General features: G+C 45.1%; 1 protein-coding gene across 2 annotated transcripts in view; it reads right to left on the reverse strand.

Moving 5' to 3' along the window:
- The window catches only part of SMYD1 (SET and MYND domain containing 1), a 48,634-nt gene that overhangs the window by 14,738 nt on the left and 16,403 nt on the right, over positions 1 to 17,493 (reverse strand). The window contains exons 3-6 of one of the 2 annotated variants that reach the window (XM_055540287.1): positions 17,190 to 17,403; positions 15,148 to 15,278; positions 12,358 to 12,396; positions 10,041 to 10,230 (exon numbers count right to left, since the gene is read on the reverse strand). In XM_055540287.1, the coding sequence (XP_055396262.1) occupies positions 10,041 to 10,230; positions 12,358 to 12,396; positions 15,148 to 15,278; positions 17,190 to 17,403 (574 nt within the window). The remainder of the gene's footprint in view (positions 1 to 10,040; positions 10,231 to 12,357; positions 12,397 to 15,147; positions 15,279 to 17,189; positions 17,404 to 17,493) is intronic. The other variant, XM_055540288.1, reaches the window with a different exon arrangement.

Below are 17,493 nucleotides of genomic sequence, written 5' to 3' on the forward strand. Positions count from 1 at the left end.
AGTTTGCCAGGCTCCTCTGTCCATGGAATTCTCCAGGCAAGAATATCGGAGTGGGTTGCCATTCCTTTTTCCAAGGGATCTTCCCAACCCAGGGATGGAACTCAGGCCTCCTGCATTGCAGGAAGATTGTTTATTGTCTGAGCTACCAGGGAAGCCTGGGCTTCCCCACAATTCTGTTTGTTTCGGTACTTGCCTCACAGCCTGACCCCAACAACTGATGCATACGTCAGTGCTCTGCCTTCTATTGGGTCTCACTCCTGGGTTATCCTTCACCTTGACCTTTGATTTGGCTGAGATTTCTGGCTGCCTTCCTGCTTGACGACCCAAATGTTGACTTCCCGCCTGAGTGCTACTCAGCCCCCTGTTAGTTAACTGGTCATGTCTTGGTCCCAGACCACATCATTTCAGTGTGTGTCTGCTTCCCTAAGCCCGTTTGAACCAACCACATTAGTGAGAGGAGTCCACATCCTGCCTGGTATGCAGAGTCCTGTGAGTAGGGTCCAGAGGTGTAGCGTATCATCCATCCATCAAACCTAATCTTCAGTTTCACCTATCATTTGTTGCCCAAGTGTTGGCTCATAAAATCCCATCTAGTTGATGACTACTAGTCTCCAAACTACTGTAAATTCCATCATATTCAAAATTCTTAGTGAATCTTCTCAGTTCAGTTCAGTTCAGTCACTCAGTCGTGTCCGACTCTTTGCGACCCCATGAATCGCAGCACGCCAGGCCTCTCTGTCCATCACCAACTCCTGGAGTTCACCCAGACTCACGTCCATTGAGTCAGTGATGCCATCCAGCCATCTCATCCTCTGTCGTCCCCTTCTCCTCCTGCCCCCAATACCTCCCAGCATCAGAGTCTTTTCCAATGAGTCAACTCTTCACACAAGGTGGCCAAAGTACTGGAGTTTCAGCTTTAGCATCATTCCTTCCAAAGAAATCCCAGGGCTGATCTCCTTCAGAATGGACTGGTTGGATCTCCTGGCAGTCCAAGGGACTCTCAAGAGTCTTCTCCAACACCACAGTTCAAAAGCATCAATTCTTTGGTGCTCAGCCTTCTTCACAGTCCAACTCTCACATCCATACATGACCACAGGAGAAACCATAGCCTTGACTAGACGGACCTTTGTTGGCAAAGTAATGTCTCTGCTTTTTAATATGCTATCCAGGTTGGTCATAACTTTCCTTCCAAGGAGTAAGTGTCTTTTAATTTCATGGCTGCAGTCAGCATCTGCAGTGATTTTGGAGCCCCAAAAAATAAAGTCTGACACTGTTTCCACTGTTTCCCCATCTATTTGCCATGAACTGATGGGACCGGATGCCATGATCTTCGTTTTCTGAATGTTGAGCTTTAAGCCAACTTTTTCACTCTCCACTTTCACTTTCATCAAGAGGCTTTTGAGTTCCTCTTCACTTTCTGCCATAAGGGTGGTGTCATCTGCATATCTGAGATTATTGATATTTCTCCTGGCAATCTTGATTCCAGCTTGTGCTTCTTCCATGGAAAAGAAATGCAAAAAAGCAAAATGGCTGTCTGGGGAGGCCTTACAAATAGCTGTGAAAAGAAGAGAAGCGAAAAGCAAAGGAGAAAAGGAAAGATATAAGCATCTGAATGCAGAGTTCCAAAGAATAGCAAGAAGAGATAAGAAAGCCTTCTTCAGCGATCAATGCAAAGAAATAGAGGAAAACAACATAATGGGAAAGACTAGAGATCTCTTCAAGAAAATTAGAGATACCAAAGGAACATTTCATGCAAAGATGGGCTCGATAAAGGACAGAAATGGTATGGACCTAACAGAAGCAGAAGATATTAAGAAGAGATGGCAAGAATACACAGAAGAACTGTACAAAATAGATGTTCACAACCCAGATAATCACGATGGTGTGATCACTGACCTAGAGTCAGACATCTTGGAATGTGAAGTCAAGTGGGCCTTAGAAAGCATCACTACGAACAAAGTTGGTGGAGGTGATGGAATTCCAGTTGAGCTATTTCAAATCCTGAAAGATGATGCTGTGAAAGTGCTGCACTCAATATGCCAGCAAATTTGGAAAACTCAGCAGTGGCCACAGGACTGGAAAAGGTCAGTTTGCATTCCAATTCCAAAGAAAGGCAATGCCAAAGAATGCTCAAACTACTGCACAATTGCACTCATCTCACACGCTAGTAAAGTAATACTCAAAATTCTCCAAGCCAGGCCTCAGCAATATGTGAACTGTGAACTTCCAGATGTTCAAGCTGGTTTTAGAAAAGGCAGAGGAACCAGAGATCAAATTGCCAACATCCGCTGGATCATGGAAAAAAGCAAGAGAGTTCCAGAAAAACATCTATTTCTGCTTTATTGACTATGCCAAAGCCTTTGACTGTGTGGATCACAATAAACTGTGGAAAATTCTGAAAGAGATGGGAATATCAGACCACCTGATCTGCCTCTTGAGAAATTTGCATGCAGGTCAGGAAGCAACAGTTAGAACTGGACATGGAACAACAGACTGGTTCCAAATAGGAAAAGCAGTATGTCAAGGCTGTATATTGTCACCCTGCTTATTTAACTTATATGCAGAGTACATCATGAATCTTCTCAAGTAATCAATAACTTGCAGGATAGACTCAGAGAATACCAAGCTGTTAGATGTCAAGAAAAATGGTACTGATGAACCTATCTGCAGGGCAGGAATAGAGACGCAGACATAGAGAACAGACCTTGGACATAGAGGAGGCAGGACAGGGTGGCATGAATTTAGAGAGTAGCAGTGAAATATATATATATCCATATGGAAAATAGACAGCTAATGGGAAGTTGCTGTATAGTGAAGGGAGGTCAACACGGTGCTCTGTGACAACCTAGAGGGGTGCGATGGGGAGATGGGGGGAGATTCAAGAGGGAGGGACATCTGCATACTTATGGCTGATTCACACCGTTGTATGGCAGAAGCCATCATAATGTCATAAAGCAATTATCCTCCAATTAAAAACAAATTTAAAAAAATAAAGTGCATCTCTTATAGAAAGCTTTTTTTTTAATCTTCTTCAATTTGATGCTGTAAGAAAAAGTGCTACTTTAAGCTCTTGAAGGGAGTTAAATTTTTTCAAGGAGGCAACTGCCAAGGTTCTCAAAACAACCTGGCTGAAAGATCAGCGCCTGTCAGCCGCGCGATCAGCGCCTGCTCAGCCGGGCGATCAGCGCCTGTCAGCCGCTTGATCCGAAAGGTTGTTAACTGACCCATGCAACATGTGATGAAGCTATTCTGAGAAGGGAAATGGGCTGTTCCACTTGGCTCTCTTTTCAGAGTAAAGGCAGGAAAGCCTGATCTGCAGATAGGATTTAAGGAACCCCTAGAGAGAGGTTCCACTCTCCAGGAGCACCAAGATTAATAGAAAACAGAGAGGAAGAGAGAGGACCAGAGGAGAAGGGGGAGGAGCTAGTGGCGAAGGGGGAGGAACCGGAGGAGGAACCAAAAGAAGAGGAGGGGAGGAAAAGAGGGACACTGGCTCCCCAAACTTGAAAAACTGAAACATTCCTATTGTGAAAACCATAGGTGAAGGCTGGAGAAAGAGGGAAAAAATAAAAAATTTAAAAAACAGCAACCTAAACAAGGAGGGTACAGAGCTACAACTGAGGGAAATTGGTGTTATTTTCTCATTTTAAAAATATTTGGTTTTTATTTTTATCCAGCTCTATATGTGTATATATAATATATATATACATATATATAATGTATACATATATAATGTATAATGTAACATATATATACATATATGTGTGTGTGTGTGTGTATATATATATATATGAGTCAGAAACAATTTGATGCCATCTGAAGGTTTGAAGTTGAGTCACAAAGGCTGATGTACAGAGAGGAGCTTATCAGGCTGTGATAAAGCATTATTTAAATAAATAAAAGCAATTGTGATGACATCATAGAAAAGCCTGAAGGAACTGTTAATAAGTTAGTCCAATGCCCCACTTCACAGATGAGGAAACTCCACAAGGAAGAACCTTGCCCAAGCTTAGACATTCAGGGTCACAGCCAGAATGAGAACACAGGCCTCCTAATTTTTTCTCCAGTGTCCTTTCTGCTACAATATTTGGGGGGTGGGAGGGTGGGGGGCTGTGGTGGGGGCAGAGGAAGGCAGTGAAAGTGTTAGTCACTCAGTCGTGTCTGACTCTTTGTGACCCCATGGACTGCAGCTTGCCAGGCTCCTCTGTCCATGGAATTCTCCAGGCAAGAATACTGGAGTGGATAGCCATTCCCTTCTCCAGGGATATTTTCAACCCAGGGATCAAACCCAGGTCCCCGCATTGCAGGCTGATTCTTTACTGTCTGAGTCAACATGAAAACCCAAGCTATTGTTATTTCTTTATTTTAATAGAGAAACCATTTTGATATAAAAATAATAAAAAGCTTTTGCTTTGAATCCAGGTCAGTTCAAGCAGAAATCATTGATGTTTTGTATCAAGAGAGATGTCAGCTCTTCAATTCAGATTGGAAGATGTGGGCATATGGTCACCATCTGGTAGCAGCTTATCTAAAGTGAAGGGGCAGGAACTAACAGCCACACATCACCTACTTAACTATTGGTACTGCCAGGTAAATATCAAAAAATTCAAAAGCCTGTATGGGAGGGGAATTTGGAGGAGAATGGATACATGTGTATGTATAGCTGGGTTGCTCCGCTGTGCACCTGAAACTAACACAACATTGCTAATTGGCTATACTCCCATAAGAATCTTAAAATGTAACTATAGATTTTGGGGTGTGTATAAGGATATTTTCCTAAAAATGTATAAAATATGCAAAAATATTAAAATCTACATGTACAATGTATTATATGAGCATAGATGGGTCCTTTCAGGAGAAGTAAATGGGAAATAAATTAATTAGTACTAATGAACTCAAAGGGGCTTCCCAGGTGGCACTAGTGGTAAAGAGTCAGCCTGACAATACAGAAGACATAAAGAGACACAGGTTTGATCCCTGGGTCGGGGAGACTCCCTGAAGGAGGGCATGGCAACCTACTCCAGTATTCTTGCCTGGGAAATCCCATGGACAGTGGAGCCTGGCAGGCTACAGCTCACAGGGTCGCAAAGAGTCAGACACACTGAAGCAACTTAGCACGCATGCAATGAACTCAAAATAAATAAGAAACAGATATTCCATATCATAATAAGTAATTCCTGTTTCTTATCTTGGAGAAGGCAATGCACCCCACTCCAGTACTCTTGCCTGGAAAATCCCACGGATGGAGGAGCCTGATAGGCTGTAGTCCATGGGGTCGCTAAGAGTCGGACACGACTGAGCACCTTCACTTTCACTTTTCACTTTCATGCATTGGAGAAGGAAATGGCAACCCACTCCAGTGTTCTTGCCTGGAGAATCCCAGGGACAGGGGGGCCTGGTGGGCTGCCATCTATGGGGTCGCACAGAGTTGGACACGACTGACGAGACTTAGCAGCAGAAGCAGCAGCAGTTTCTTATCTAATTTATTTTGAGTTCATTTGTACTAATTAATTTATAATTAAACTAATACCTTAACTTGGTTTCTATAAAAAGAAATTTCAAAAGAGTCAAAGAAATAACTACAGTTATTTCATTTAATTTCAGAAGGGAGAAAAGAAGGTCTTGCCTCTTAAAAATTAGGTAGTGGTAGAAGCAAGTTATGAAAAAATTACTCAGATCCAGGCAGCAGGCGGGAAGGCTGGCTAGCTTGCAGATAAGACACACGTTAACCTGCAGGTTCTGGAAGGTCAGGGTAAGGGTGGACCCAGGAGCTTATTCCTTTCTGTACCTCCTGTGGTACTGAGCTCAGTGCCCCATACATACAAGCCATTACACCTTTCCTGGAATATAGAACCTTAGATTCTGTGAAAATGGGGTTGTTCCTATAATGAGCACATTCCTGGGACTTCCCTGGTGGTGCAGTGGATAAGAGTTTGCCTGCCAATGTAGGGGACATGGGTTCAATCCCTGGTCTGGGAAGATTCCACATGCCACTGAGCAACTAAGCCTGAGCACCATAACTACTGAGTCTGCGTGCTGCAACGACTGACACCCGAGTGCCCTAGAGCCTAGAGTAGCTCCCACTCACCGCAACTCAACGAGAGACAGCCCACATGCAGCAATGAAGACCCAGCATAATCAAAAATAAATAAATAAATAAACAATTTTTTAAAAAGAACACATTCCTGAGTGTTTTGTATCCTGCCCTGTATCGAGACTGACTTCTGCCTGCACACACATGTGGGTACGCATATCTGTGTGAGTGCATGTGTCCCTTCTAATTTTAATAATTAAATAAATGTAATTTTAATTTGCATACAGTGCTACATTCCCCTCCCAAATTCAATTCAAATGTTTCAGTTCTAACCCCTAGTACCTCAAAATGTGACCTTATTTAGAAATAGGGTCAGTGCAGGTGTAATTAATTAAGATGGGGTCATACTTAATTAAGGGTGGCCCCTTCATCCAATGGCACTGGTGTTCTCATAAACAGAATGCCAGATAAAGAGAAAGATACACTCATGAGGGGAAGACCATGGAAAGAGGCCTAGGCCCGTCTACCATCTAAGGAAAGAGGCCTAGAGCAGATACTCCCTTCATAGCCCTCAATAGGAACCATTCCAGCCAAGACCTTGATTTCAAATTTTAGCCTCCAGAACTGGGAAACAATACATTTCTATTGTAAGCCACCCAGTTTGGGGTCCTGGGTGTTATGGCAGCCCTAGGAAACAAATTCATATGTCAATGTTTGGCCCCTTAACTCTTTTCCCTTAAGAAATAGGGCTCAGACTTCCCTGGTGGCACAGTGGATAAGAATCCACCTGCCAATGCACGGGACACGGGTTTGACCCCTGGTCCGAGAAGATTCCATATGCCACACAGCAGCTAAAGCCCACGTGCCACAACTACTAAGCCTGCACTCTATAGTGCCCAAGCCACAACTGCGGAGCCTGCGTGCCACAACTACAAAAGCATCCAGAGCATGTGCTCTGAAACAAGAGCAGCCACCACAACGAGAAGCCCGAGCACTGCAACGAAGGGCTGCCCCTGCTCACAACTAGAGAATGCCTGTGCGCTGCAAGGAAGACCCGGCCCCACCAAATATAAATAAATAAACGATTTTTAAAAAAGAAACAGAGCTCAGCTAATCACAGTAGCTAAGATGCAGAAACAACCTAAATGTCCATCAACAGATGAATGAATAAAGAAGATGTGGTGCCTATATACAATGAAATATTACTCAGGGACTTAAAAAGAATGAAATAATGCCACGTGCAGCTCCATGGATGGACCTAGAGATTATCATACTAAGTGAAGTAAGCCAGAAAGAGAAAGACAAATACTATATGGTACCTCTTACATGTGGAATCTAAACTATGAGATGAATGAACTTGTCTACAAAATAGAAACAGACTCACAGACATAGAGAACAGGGTTATGGTTGCCAAGGGGGTGGGGAGGGAAGGATTGGGAGTTTGAGGCTGGCAGATGCAAACTATTATTTATAGAATGAATAAACAACGAAGTCCTCCTACATAGCACAGGAAACTATATTTAGTATCCTATGATAAACCATAATGGGAAAAACATGAAAAAGAATTATGTGTGTGTGTATAGGCTTCCCAGGTAGCACTAGTGGTAAAGAACCTGCCTGCCAAGCCAGGAGACACAGGTTCTATCCCTGGATCAGGAAGATCCCCTAGAGCAGGGCATGGCAACCCACTCTAGTACTCTTGCCTGGAAAATCCTACGGACAGAGAAGTTTGGCAGGCAGCAGTCCAGAGGGTCACACAGAGCTGGACATGACTGAAGCGACTTAGCATGCACACACACATGTATAACTGAATCATTTTGCTGTATACCAAAGACTAACACAACACTGTAAATCAGTTATACTTCAATTAAAAAATAATAAATGAAAAAAAAAAAGAAATAGAGCTCCTTTCATATTTGTACATAAAGATATACCTCATCAGTTTTAGTGACTTTGAGGTATTGCCCTAACTTAAATATTTCCCTATTGGTTATTTAGGTATTATTCAATATTTTGTTGTTCCCAACAATGCCACAGTGTCCTATCTCTTTATACATATACCCATGCATGTATACAAGTATATCTGCAGGGTAATTCTTAGAACAGCTTGGCCAAAGGGTAAAAATATTATCTATTAAAAATAAAAATAAGCTAGTGGCAAAAAAAAAAAAATGTCTAGAATAGCCTGGGGATGAGAGAAATGAGTGGGGGACAGTAGCACTGATGCTGTAAGTAACTGAGTGGGTCCCACCATCTGAACCTAGAAGTCAATTTTGTTTGTAGCCTTTGCTGTAACCAGAGACAAGTTTCTGCCAACACACAGGATGCAGCATATGTGTGCGTGCTCAGTCACTTCAGTCATGTCCAACTCTTTGCGACCCTATGGACTATGGTCTGCCAGGCTCCTCTGTCCGGGGGTTCTCCAGGCAAGAATACTGCAGTGGGTTGCCATGCTCTCCTCCAAGGGATCTTCCCAACCCAGGGATCAAACCCAAGTCCCTTATGTCTCCTGCTTTGGCAGGTGGGTTCTTTATAGTAGTGCAACCTGGGAACCCCAATAGGATACAGAAGTTAAGTTAATTCACAAGTATATTTGTGTCTTCAAATGCACTGATGGATTGTGCATTATACAGAAGTACTGAGTTAGTGTCTCCAAGGAGTCTGGCGCCCAGTTAAAAACCTATATGTGCTTTTTTCAGATCTGACTATAAGCTGTACCTGGCAGGCCACACAGGTAGGAGGGAAAGCTGCCCTCCCCATGAAAGACTTGGTGCAAGGCCAGTGCACCGCCGTCTCTGAAGGGAGGTGCAGTCAAGGGCTCAGGCCTGTCCTGGCAGGTCACACTCTTCACATATGGGCATTCCTGACCCAGGTGCCTTCATTCTTAAGTCTCTCTCTTTTTATAGTTGATTAACTGAGGTCTTGAGGTCTTCTTCAGGAGCCTCTACTGAGGCCTGCTTATTGTGAAAGTGGAGTTGGGGGAGATTTTTTCTTTTTTAGTATTTTCTTGGCCACACCACATAGCATGTAGGATCTTAGCTCCCGGACTGAGGATGGAACCCATACCCCATGCATTGGAAGCATGGAGCCTTAACCACCGGACCACCAGGGAAGTCCCTGGGGGATTTTGAGACATGCTTCCTCATTCTGACTCTGTATCCCAGACTTTTCTACTCCTAACTCTTCCCCCACCTCCCACCCCCTCACTCACATGCCTCAGGGTCCATAAAACTGTGGGGCCTTCAGTTCTGGGTCCCTCAGCAGTGAGTCAACCCTCACATCTGTGCTGATCTACCTGACCCTCCACCTGTGTGCCTTCCCATGGGGGGAAAATGGACTGGGGGAATCGGCGCCCACTCCAGTCTCAGCCTCATGCTTTACCATTACAGGTAAGCGATTAAAAGCTTGCTGCTTTAATTGGCCATTTTGTCACCTAGCAGCCTAGCTCTCCCAATTCAGCAAGCCCCTGACCTCCTTGTTGATAAGACTTTCAATGCTCAGTGGTCTCACCATTGATGAGGAAAGAGCTACTTAGGAGGTAAACGTTTTAACCAATCTAAATATTGCCTGGTCTGCACATTGCCCATTTCCATAAGACTAGGAACATATCTGTGATAATCTGACAACAAATCTCCTTGCCCATCTGGTCTCTCTATGAGAAACTCTCCACATCACTTAATGTGCAAGGGGGCAAGAAGAGGAACTTAAATTTACTAAGTGTCTACTCTCTATGCCATTTCCTTTACATAGATCATCCTGTTTAATCCTCATAACAGCCCCTCACAGTGGATGTCATGTTCCTATTTTACAATTGAGAAAACAGAGTTACTTCCCCAAGTTCAAAAACCTGGCAAGCAGTGGCACCAAGACACTAGCTAGGACCCATCTGTGGTGCTCTGTCCACAAATCAGCAAGGCAAGGGCACCTTGGTTAGCTGGGGAATCCACCCTTGTCCGGCTCTTGAGGAAGATGCCCAAAAGCACCCCAGTAGTGGGGCTGCGTGTACCTTCGGGTTGTCTTTCACCCCCAGGAAGAGGTCATCCTTCAGCCCCTTCTGGCAGTGCGCACACGTGCAGTCAAAGTAGTACTGTCTCTTCAGCTGCTTCTTGCGTTCTTCACTGATGTTAAGGAAGTCGATATAGGACACCGTCAGCTCCTCTCCTTCTGAGATTTTGCCCAGGGCTCGGAGCTCAATTCTGGACCAAGGTAAAGAAGAGTCAATCAAATCCAGGGTGGGATATATGCTCTTCAAGGTTTCAAGGAGTTGAACCTCAAAGACAACTTCCACTAACACTCTGAGAAAACATTCCTCCAAAAGGGGCAATTGTGACATAAAGGACGGTTTTCTGAATAGGTCTGCTCTACTTGTCATAACAATCAAATCTGCTCCATTCAGTCTGTTGCTCTGGAATCAGCTCAAATAGACTCCCAGTAGAGAGCTGGGCTTGGTCATAAAAGCATATGAAGCTTCCATGTCTGCAATTATCCCTGTGCATTTAGCCACTGACTGTAACAAAGGAAAGGAGAAATAATAAGGTACAAACTTCAAACAAGAGAAGACTTAATAGTCATGTCTGGTTGGTCAAGGACTGCTTTTCTCAGAAACACACATATTCAGTTACCCACAATCTTAGCCTATTTTGTGTCTAATTATAAGGCCTGGCCTATCTAAACTTTTGGTCCAATGGTTCAGGCCAACATTAAATGAGGAGAGTTATGCTTGGAGATCTCTAAAGGCAACTAAAGGCTGGCTCTTTAGTAGCCCACTGCATTTTTCACTTTTTTGTTTACTTGGGGACATGGATTTGGGGTTGAAGGTGGGTTAGAAAGAACAGATGACATTTCAACCACCTTCCAGCCTAGACCTGAGCCTCCAGTTACCTACAGCACTACACACCTCACCATGTAATAGAGACAGAATGTGCTGAAGACAAAAGGCCGCTGCACAACTGACACCCAGCTAAGCCAAACCAGCAGAGACCAGCCCGTGGGCCTCTCAGCCATGCATCTTCTACCCACAAGGCCAGAAGCTATGGAAAGAGTAGTGAGCCCAGCAAACTGTGCTTCTGTATCTAAGCTGTGCTCCTGTATCTCCCTAAGATCCTGGCACCTTCCTTCCCAGAGAGAACCCATCACCTAGAGAGTGAGTGGCAGGATGCGGAGGGCTAGGAAAGCATCAGCAGAGAGGTCCACAGTCATTCCCTTCACCTCCCAGAGAGGCTGAGTCAGATGCCATGTGAAAGGCAGGTGATGGTATCAGTCAGAGGCAACCCCTTCCACATGTTCTGAGGTGACAGCCCAGCAAGGAACAGCTGAATGGCAGTGACACCTGTGTCCAGGTATCTGAGGTGACTACTTCTCTCACAGTGGGGTACACTGCGATGCCCAATAAATGTGATCATACACACACACACACACACTCACACAACTTATATGGAGACCGGCAAAATTGTCACCTTTAGTCCCTTGTTTCCTTTCATCTCCACCCTAATTTTTGACTGTTACTGAAGGAGTGAGGCCCGGTGTGCTGCGATTCATGGGGTCGCAAAGAGTCAGACATGACTGAGCGACTGAACTGAACTGAACTGAAGGAGTGAAAAGAAAAAGGAGAGAAGGGCAAGATGGCCTACTCGCAGCTCTGCTTAGAATCCTAATATGTCCTAGCTGCAGGGCATTGGCCTTCTCATTTTACAGATGAGGATGCTGATACCCAGAGAGATGAAGTAACTTCCCTGAAGGTCCCACAGCACTTTGGCAACGGGGCCAAGATTTTGAACTCAAGAGCTTTATCATATCATACTGGCCATTAATTCATGGTTGGCCCAGAAGCCATAAAGAGAATATATGAATAAATACTTACCAAAAACATCATAATTACAGATACCATTTTTAGAACTAGTCTGAGTGTGAAATTGGAGGTTATGAACAAACACACAGTCCTTTAGTAGGTCAGTAATATCAACAGTCCTCATTTCATGGTAAACAGGGTTTAGAGGAATCATGTGTGTTTTTCTAAGAAGATGTGGACTGGAAGGGACTGTCATACTTTGGGGTTGGAGGAGAGAAAGAAATGAGGAGTAAAAGAGAAGGAAGAAAGGGAGCAAAAGCAAGCACAGCACAGAAGGTAGTGGTGGGTGAGGAACAAGATGATTAACATAAATGCATTAAACATACAGCATTCAGCAAAGATGAGATTTGGGGGAGCGGACAGGCATTACAGACAGACAGCAACCAAGGGGTCTCAGGAAGGGGCATTCCCAGCAAATCAGGCAAGTGAGGGAGATGGGTCAGAGGAACAGGGAGGTTTTCAAAGACTGACCCACCTCATCTGGGTGTGAAACATGGATTTCACTGCCTCATGACTGAAAAACAAAACAGACACCCAAATGGAAATCATTATCATCGGCTCGTCCCATACAGCTAGCAACAGTGCACAGCATTCCAGGTTACGCCATCAAAGCTTTGGCCAGCACAACCAACTCTCTCCCAACCCCTTCTAGCTGAGCTCCCTTGGCAAGATGTAGCCTGGTATAATGGAAAGTACATTTGATATGAAATGAGAAGTTCTGGGTTCAAAAGGACTCAGCCTTGGGCAAGTTACTTCCCTTCCCTGGGCCTTGATGTTTTCATCTGTAAGCTAACAACAAGACTGTCATAAGACAATGAATTCAAAAGTAGAGGGCTACCATATTTGTCAACGGCAGGGCAAAAAAAAACATGTGAACCATTCATGAAAGATGCTCCTGGTTGCCCAGGCAAATTTGAACACCAAATCATGGGCAAATCGGGCTTAGAGTAGCCCTTCAGAGCCTTAGGGTCTTCTGAGTGGTTCGCCAATAGGGCTTCAGCTTCAAGTCACCAGCAGCATTGCCACCAAGAAGCAGAATCAAAAAATCCTTGGATGGTTTACTCTGGCTAATTTCTCTTTAAAATGAAAGATTGAGGGCAAGAGGAAAAGGGGGCAACAGAGAATGAGATCGTTGGAGGGCATCATCTACTCAATGGACATGAGTTTGAGCAAACTCCAGGAGATAGCGCAGGACAGGGAAACCTGGCGTGCTGCAGTCCATGGTGTCACAAAGAGTTGGACAGGACTAAGCGACTGGACAACATCAATTTCTCTTTTAATGAAATAAATGTTCCTGCAGGCATTCTTTTCCATAAATAAGTAAAGTGCTAAAAAATCATATGGGAAGCTACATATTATTATCCCTCTAAACAAGCATCTTGGGCATAAGGGTGGCCTCTTTTGATGTCTGTCTTGGGAAGAGTTTGAATGTGTCTGGAGACCAGTCACAGAAGTAGTATGTAAAAATTGCTGGGATTAGAATTGGACTCCTAACACCACAACAAGTATTCTTTCCACTATGGCAGGCACCTAGACTGTTACTGCAAAGTCACCTTCTCTCACACAACAGCCAAGAAGCTCAGGTACCACATGCCTGCTCAAAATTAGAGGATGCATCGAAGCCAGAGTGGACACCGGTGATGATCTGAAGAAAGGGCCCCTCAGGTTTATATGGTAGTGACAAGAAGGACACTGGCTCACCACCACTTATGGGAGGGGTACCCAGAAAGACCAGTCCCACTTGTGAATTTGATCCTCCCTGCCTACCAGGGTAACTCCAGACCCCAGTCCTTCTGGGGAGGATTCCATGAAGTCCAGGCCAGGGACCCCAAGAAGTTTAGGAAGGGAAACACAAATATACTGGGAAAAGATTGTCATCTGGGTCCAAAATAAACTTTCCTGTCTTGAGGGACTTTCTCAAGTGCTCAAAAGCCTAGTGTCATGCATGACTTTGTTTCAGAATTAGGAAGGAAAAGGGAAATAAGAGTCCAGGCTCCACTGGAGCATAAGCTTGTTTCTTGGCTGAGAACCAGAAACCATTATTTCTGGGGGAAAACCTGCTCATTGTTGATGGCTGATAGTCAACTTACATCTTCATAACAGCTTGTCTCTAACAGTAAAAGAAATATTTCTTAGGCCTTATATCCCCAGTAGCTCAGACAGTACAGAATCTGCCTACAATGCAGGAGACCCGGCTTCCATCCCTGGGTGAGGAAGACTCCCTGGAGAAGGGAATGGCTACCCACTCCAATATTCTTGCCTGAAGAATCCCATGGGTAGAGGAGCCTGGTGAGCTGCAATCCATGAGGTCACAAAGACAGACACCAACTGAGTGACTAACAGTTTTCTTTATATCCCCAAAGCTCCCCCTGTCTGAACCATGGCCAACCTGGATTCATCATGTTTTCTGACTCTTCTCCATTTGCACCCCACCCCAAATTCTGTTCTCTGCCCTTCAGTCCTCTGATCTGTGCCTTCCAGGGGGCGAGGGTGACCTCTGAAGTTTTCATAACCAGATTCTTTGGTCATCTGGCTTCTGGTTTAGCCAATGGGAGGAGATCAGAAGGTGGGAGGAGAGAGAAATTGGGGGTATTTAGTGTCTTGGCTCCCTCTCTGCCTGACCACGGTTCCAGCTGTGGCTGGTTTCTCTACAGGCACAGCTGAGCTGTTGGGCTGGGGGACAAACGGCTCCCTCCCATGGCTACAGCTCTCATCAGCCACAGGAACAGCACTTCCTCCATCACCCCTCCAGGTCTAGAGGCGGTCATGATTTCATGTTGCTGCCCAGACCCTGGACACCTCACCATTCTTTTGTCAGTTTCTTCAGCTTTACCCACACTTCTATCAATTGTCCTTTTATTAAATTCTCTTAGGGTAACCCTTGAGTGCACCTTCTGATTTCTGCTGGTAACTTGACTAACACATGCTCCTGACAGGCGCCTTCTTGGCCAATGATGCTCTGCAATGACCCCTAGATAGAAAATCTCAGGCTTCAAGTTCGAAATTACATAGTAGTTAGAGGTTTATTTAACGTATCTCAGCCACCTCGAGAAATATACAAAGACTCAGAAATCACTTTGCTACCTTCCTCATTACATTTTTCCTCTCTACACTTATTCTGGAATAAAATTTCAATTTTCTATTCAAATGAAATCCATGCTAGTTCAGGTCCAACAGTTTACTTTTGGTTTAAGTCAAGTGTAGAGATGATACCCTACTGTCTCCCCATCCCTAGCACACCAACCCAAGTTAAAGACATACTCACTTGCCATTGTTAAATATGACAGTGCAGTTGGGCCAACAGTCATGGTTCACCAGGGCCAGGTTGGGGAAGACGCCCACGCCCACAGCCTGCAGGCCCCTCTGGTCACTGAGTGTGAAACCATTGCAATTAATCTGCCCAGAAGAAAAGATGAGAGTCAGCTAACAGACCAGACATAGACTTGGTGCAGAACACTAGCCAGCTGTTGAAAGTATTTTAAAAATAGAAAACCTGGTCTCATTCTGGAAATGCTTAGAGAGTTTGGAAACAAAACAGTTAGTCTCCTGATCTCTATGTGATTCCAAATGACCCTCCAGATTAGTACCATGCGAGAGTCTCAATTTGCACCATTACCTTGAAAGTCTAGGGTAGCTGTAGTCTTAAAAAGTCCAAGATGGGAATTCTCTTGTAGCCCAGTGATTAAGACTCATTTCCTTCACTGCCATGGGCAGGGGTTTGGTCCCCGGTTGGGATATAGGATCTCACAAGCTACACAGCAGTGCCAGAAAAAGCCCCGAACTTCCTCTTGTGTTGCAGAGATTGTGTACAATAATAAAATAATATCTGGGACACTGGGATGGTTAATTTTATGTCAAGTTGGCTGGGCTGTGGTGACCAGATATTTGGTTAAACATGATTCTGTATGTTTCTAAAAGGTGTTCTTTGGATGAGGTGAACATTTAAATTGGGAGGCTTGGCGTAAAGCAGGTTAGCCTGCACAATGGGGGTGGGCCTCATATAATCAGTCAAAGACCTTCATAGAGCCAGACTGATTCCCCAAGTAAGAAGGAATTCTTTCAGCAGACTGCCTTTGTACTTGAAACACAATTCTCCTTTTTGGGTCTTCAGCCTACTGGGCTACCAGAAGCCCCTACAATCACAAGAGGCAGTTCATTAAATCTCTTTCTCACTCGCTCTCTCTTTCTACACACACACACACACACACACACACACCCTCGTGGTTCTGTTTCTCTGGAAAACTCTACTACAGAAGCACTGGCACGTGGGGAGGACTCTGAGGTGCTGAGCACGATCATACTATTTTATTACGAGAACTCCCTCCTCAGCCCACTCACCAGCAGCCCAGCAGGCACTCAGCCTGCCAGATGGGAGACAAGTTCCCACAGCCCACAGCCTGAGTCTGCTGACCCACTGGGCTCCCATCCCCTCCTCCCTCACGGCTTCAGAAGGCCTGGATTTGTGGCTCAAGACAGAGCCCTCCAGAAAGCCCCTACTCTCCTCTCCCTGGGTCCCCATGATCAGCCCATTAGATCTGGAAAAAGGAAGAATCTTATTTCCAAAGTGTCTGGTCGGCAAGAAGAAATAGTGATTGGATCTTCATTTTCTTTTCTTTCAAGATTTGGGGGGTGGAGGGAGGTGGACCATGTTTAATCTTTATTGAATTTATTACAATATTGTTTCTGTTGTTCTGGTTTTTTTGGCCATGAGGCATGTGGGGGTCTTAGCTCCCTGACTATGGATGAAACCCATGCCCCCTGCATTGAAAGACAAAGTCTCAAGCACTGGACCACCAGGGAAGTCCCCCTGGGTCTTCATTTTCAATGTGGAGTAGAGAAAGTATAGAAGTGCAGATGAACAAGAAAGTAAATCACCATCTAAATATGCGGTGGGAGATAAAGAGTAGTTTTCAGGTGGGATGTTGGTTTCAGACCCCACAGGAATGACCTCATAGTAAAACAAGACCAGAAAGAGAACTGAGTGAGAGCTACTCATCTAAGGCCTCCTTTGCCCTCCAGAGCTTTTCTTGGCCTCCCCAGTCCACACTTTATCTTTTGATGCAGATCATTTTTAAAGTGTTTATTGAATTTGCTACAACATTGCCTGTTTTTTATTTTTTTTTTTGTCATGTGTGATCTTAGCTCCACAACCAGGGATTGAACCTGCACCCCCTGCTTCGGAAGGGGAAGTATTGACCACTGGATCACGAGGGAAGTCCCTCCCCTTCCTCTCTGACCTGGCAGCGCTGGGGTCGCTGGCCCATCTCCACCCCACCCCACCCCCACGTTGAGCGAACTCTTACGCACCACGCCGAAGATATGGGAGATGTACTGCATGCTGAACTGCTGGCTCTGCGGCGGCCAGTACTGCAGGAACGTGTCCACGTCCAGCCGCAGCTCCTTCTGCTCCTCCTCCCCGAAGTGCTCCACGTGGTTCTGCAGGTCGTCCACGGAGACCAGGCAGCCCTCGGTGAGCCCGCTACCCTCTCTCTCCACCCGCCACATGATGCGTGCCGCCAGCCTGTGCAGAAGGGTGGAGTGAGTGAGGCCTTACTGCGATCATTCTTTCCACATCCACTTGTGGAGTGCCTCCTGCTGCCTGGCGCAGTGT

This window comes from Bubalus kerabau, chromosome 11, assembly GCF_029407905.1.
Source record: "Bubalus kerabau isolate K-KA32 ecotype Philippines breed swamp buffalo chromosome 11, PCC_UOA_SB_1v2, whole genome shotgun sequence".
In the NCBI taxonomy this organism is placed as follows: domain Eukaryota; kingdom Metazoa; phylum Chordata; class Mammalia; order Artiodactyla; family Bovidae; genus Bubalus; species Bubalus kerabau.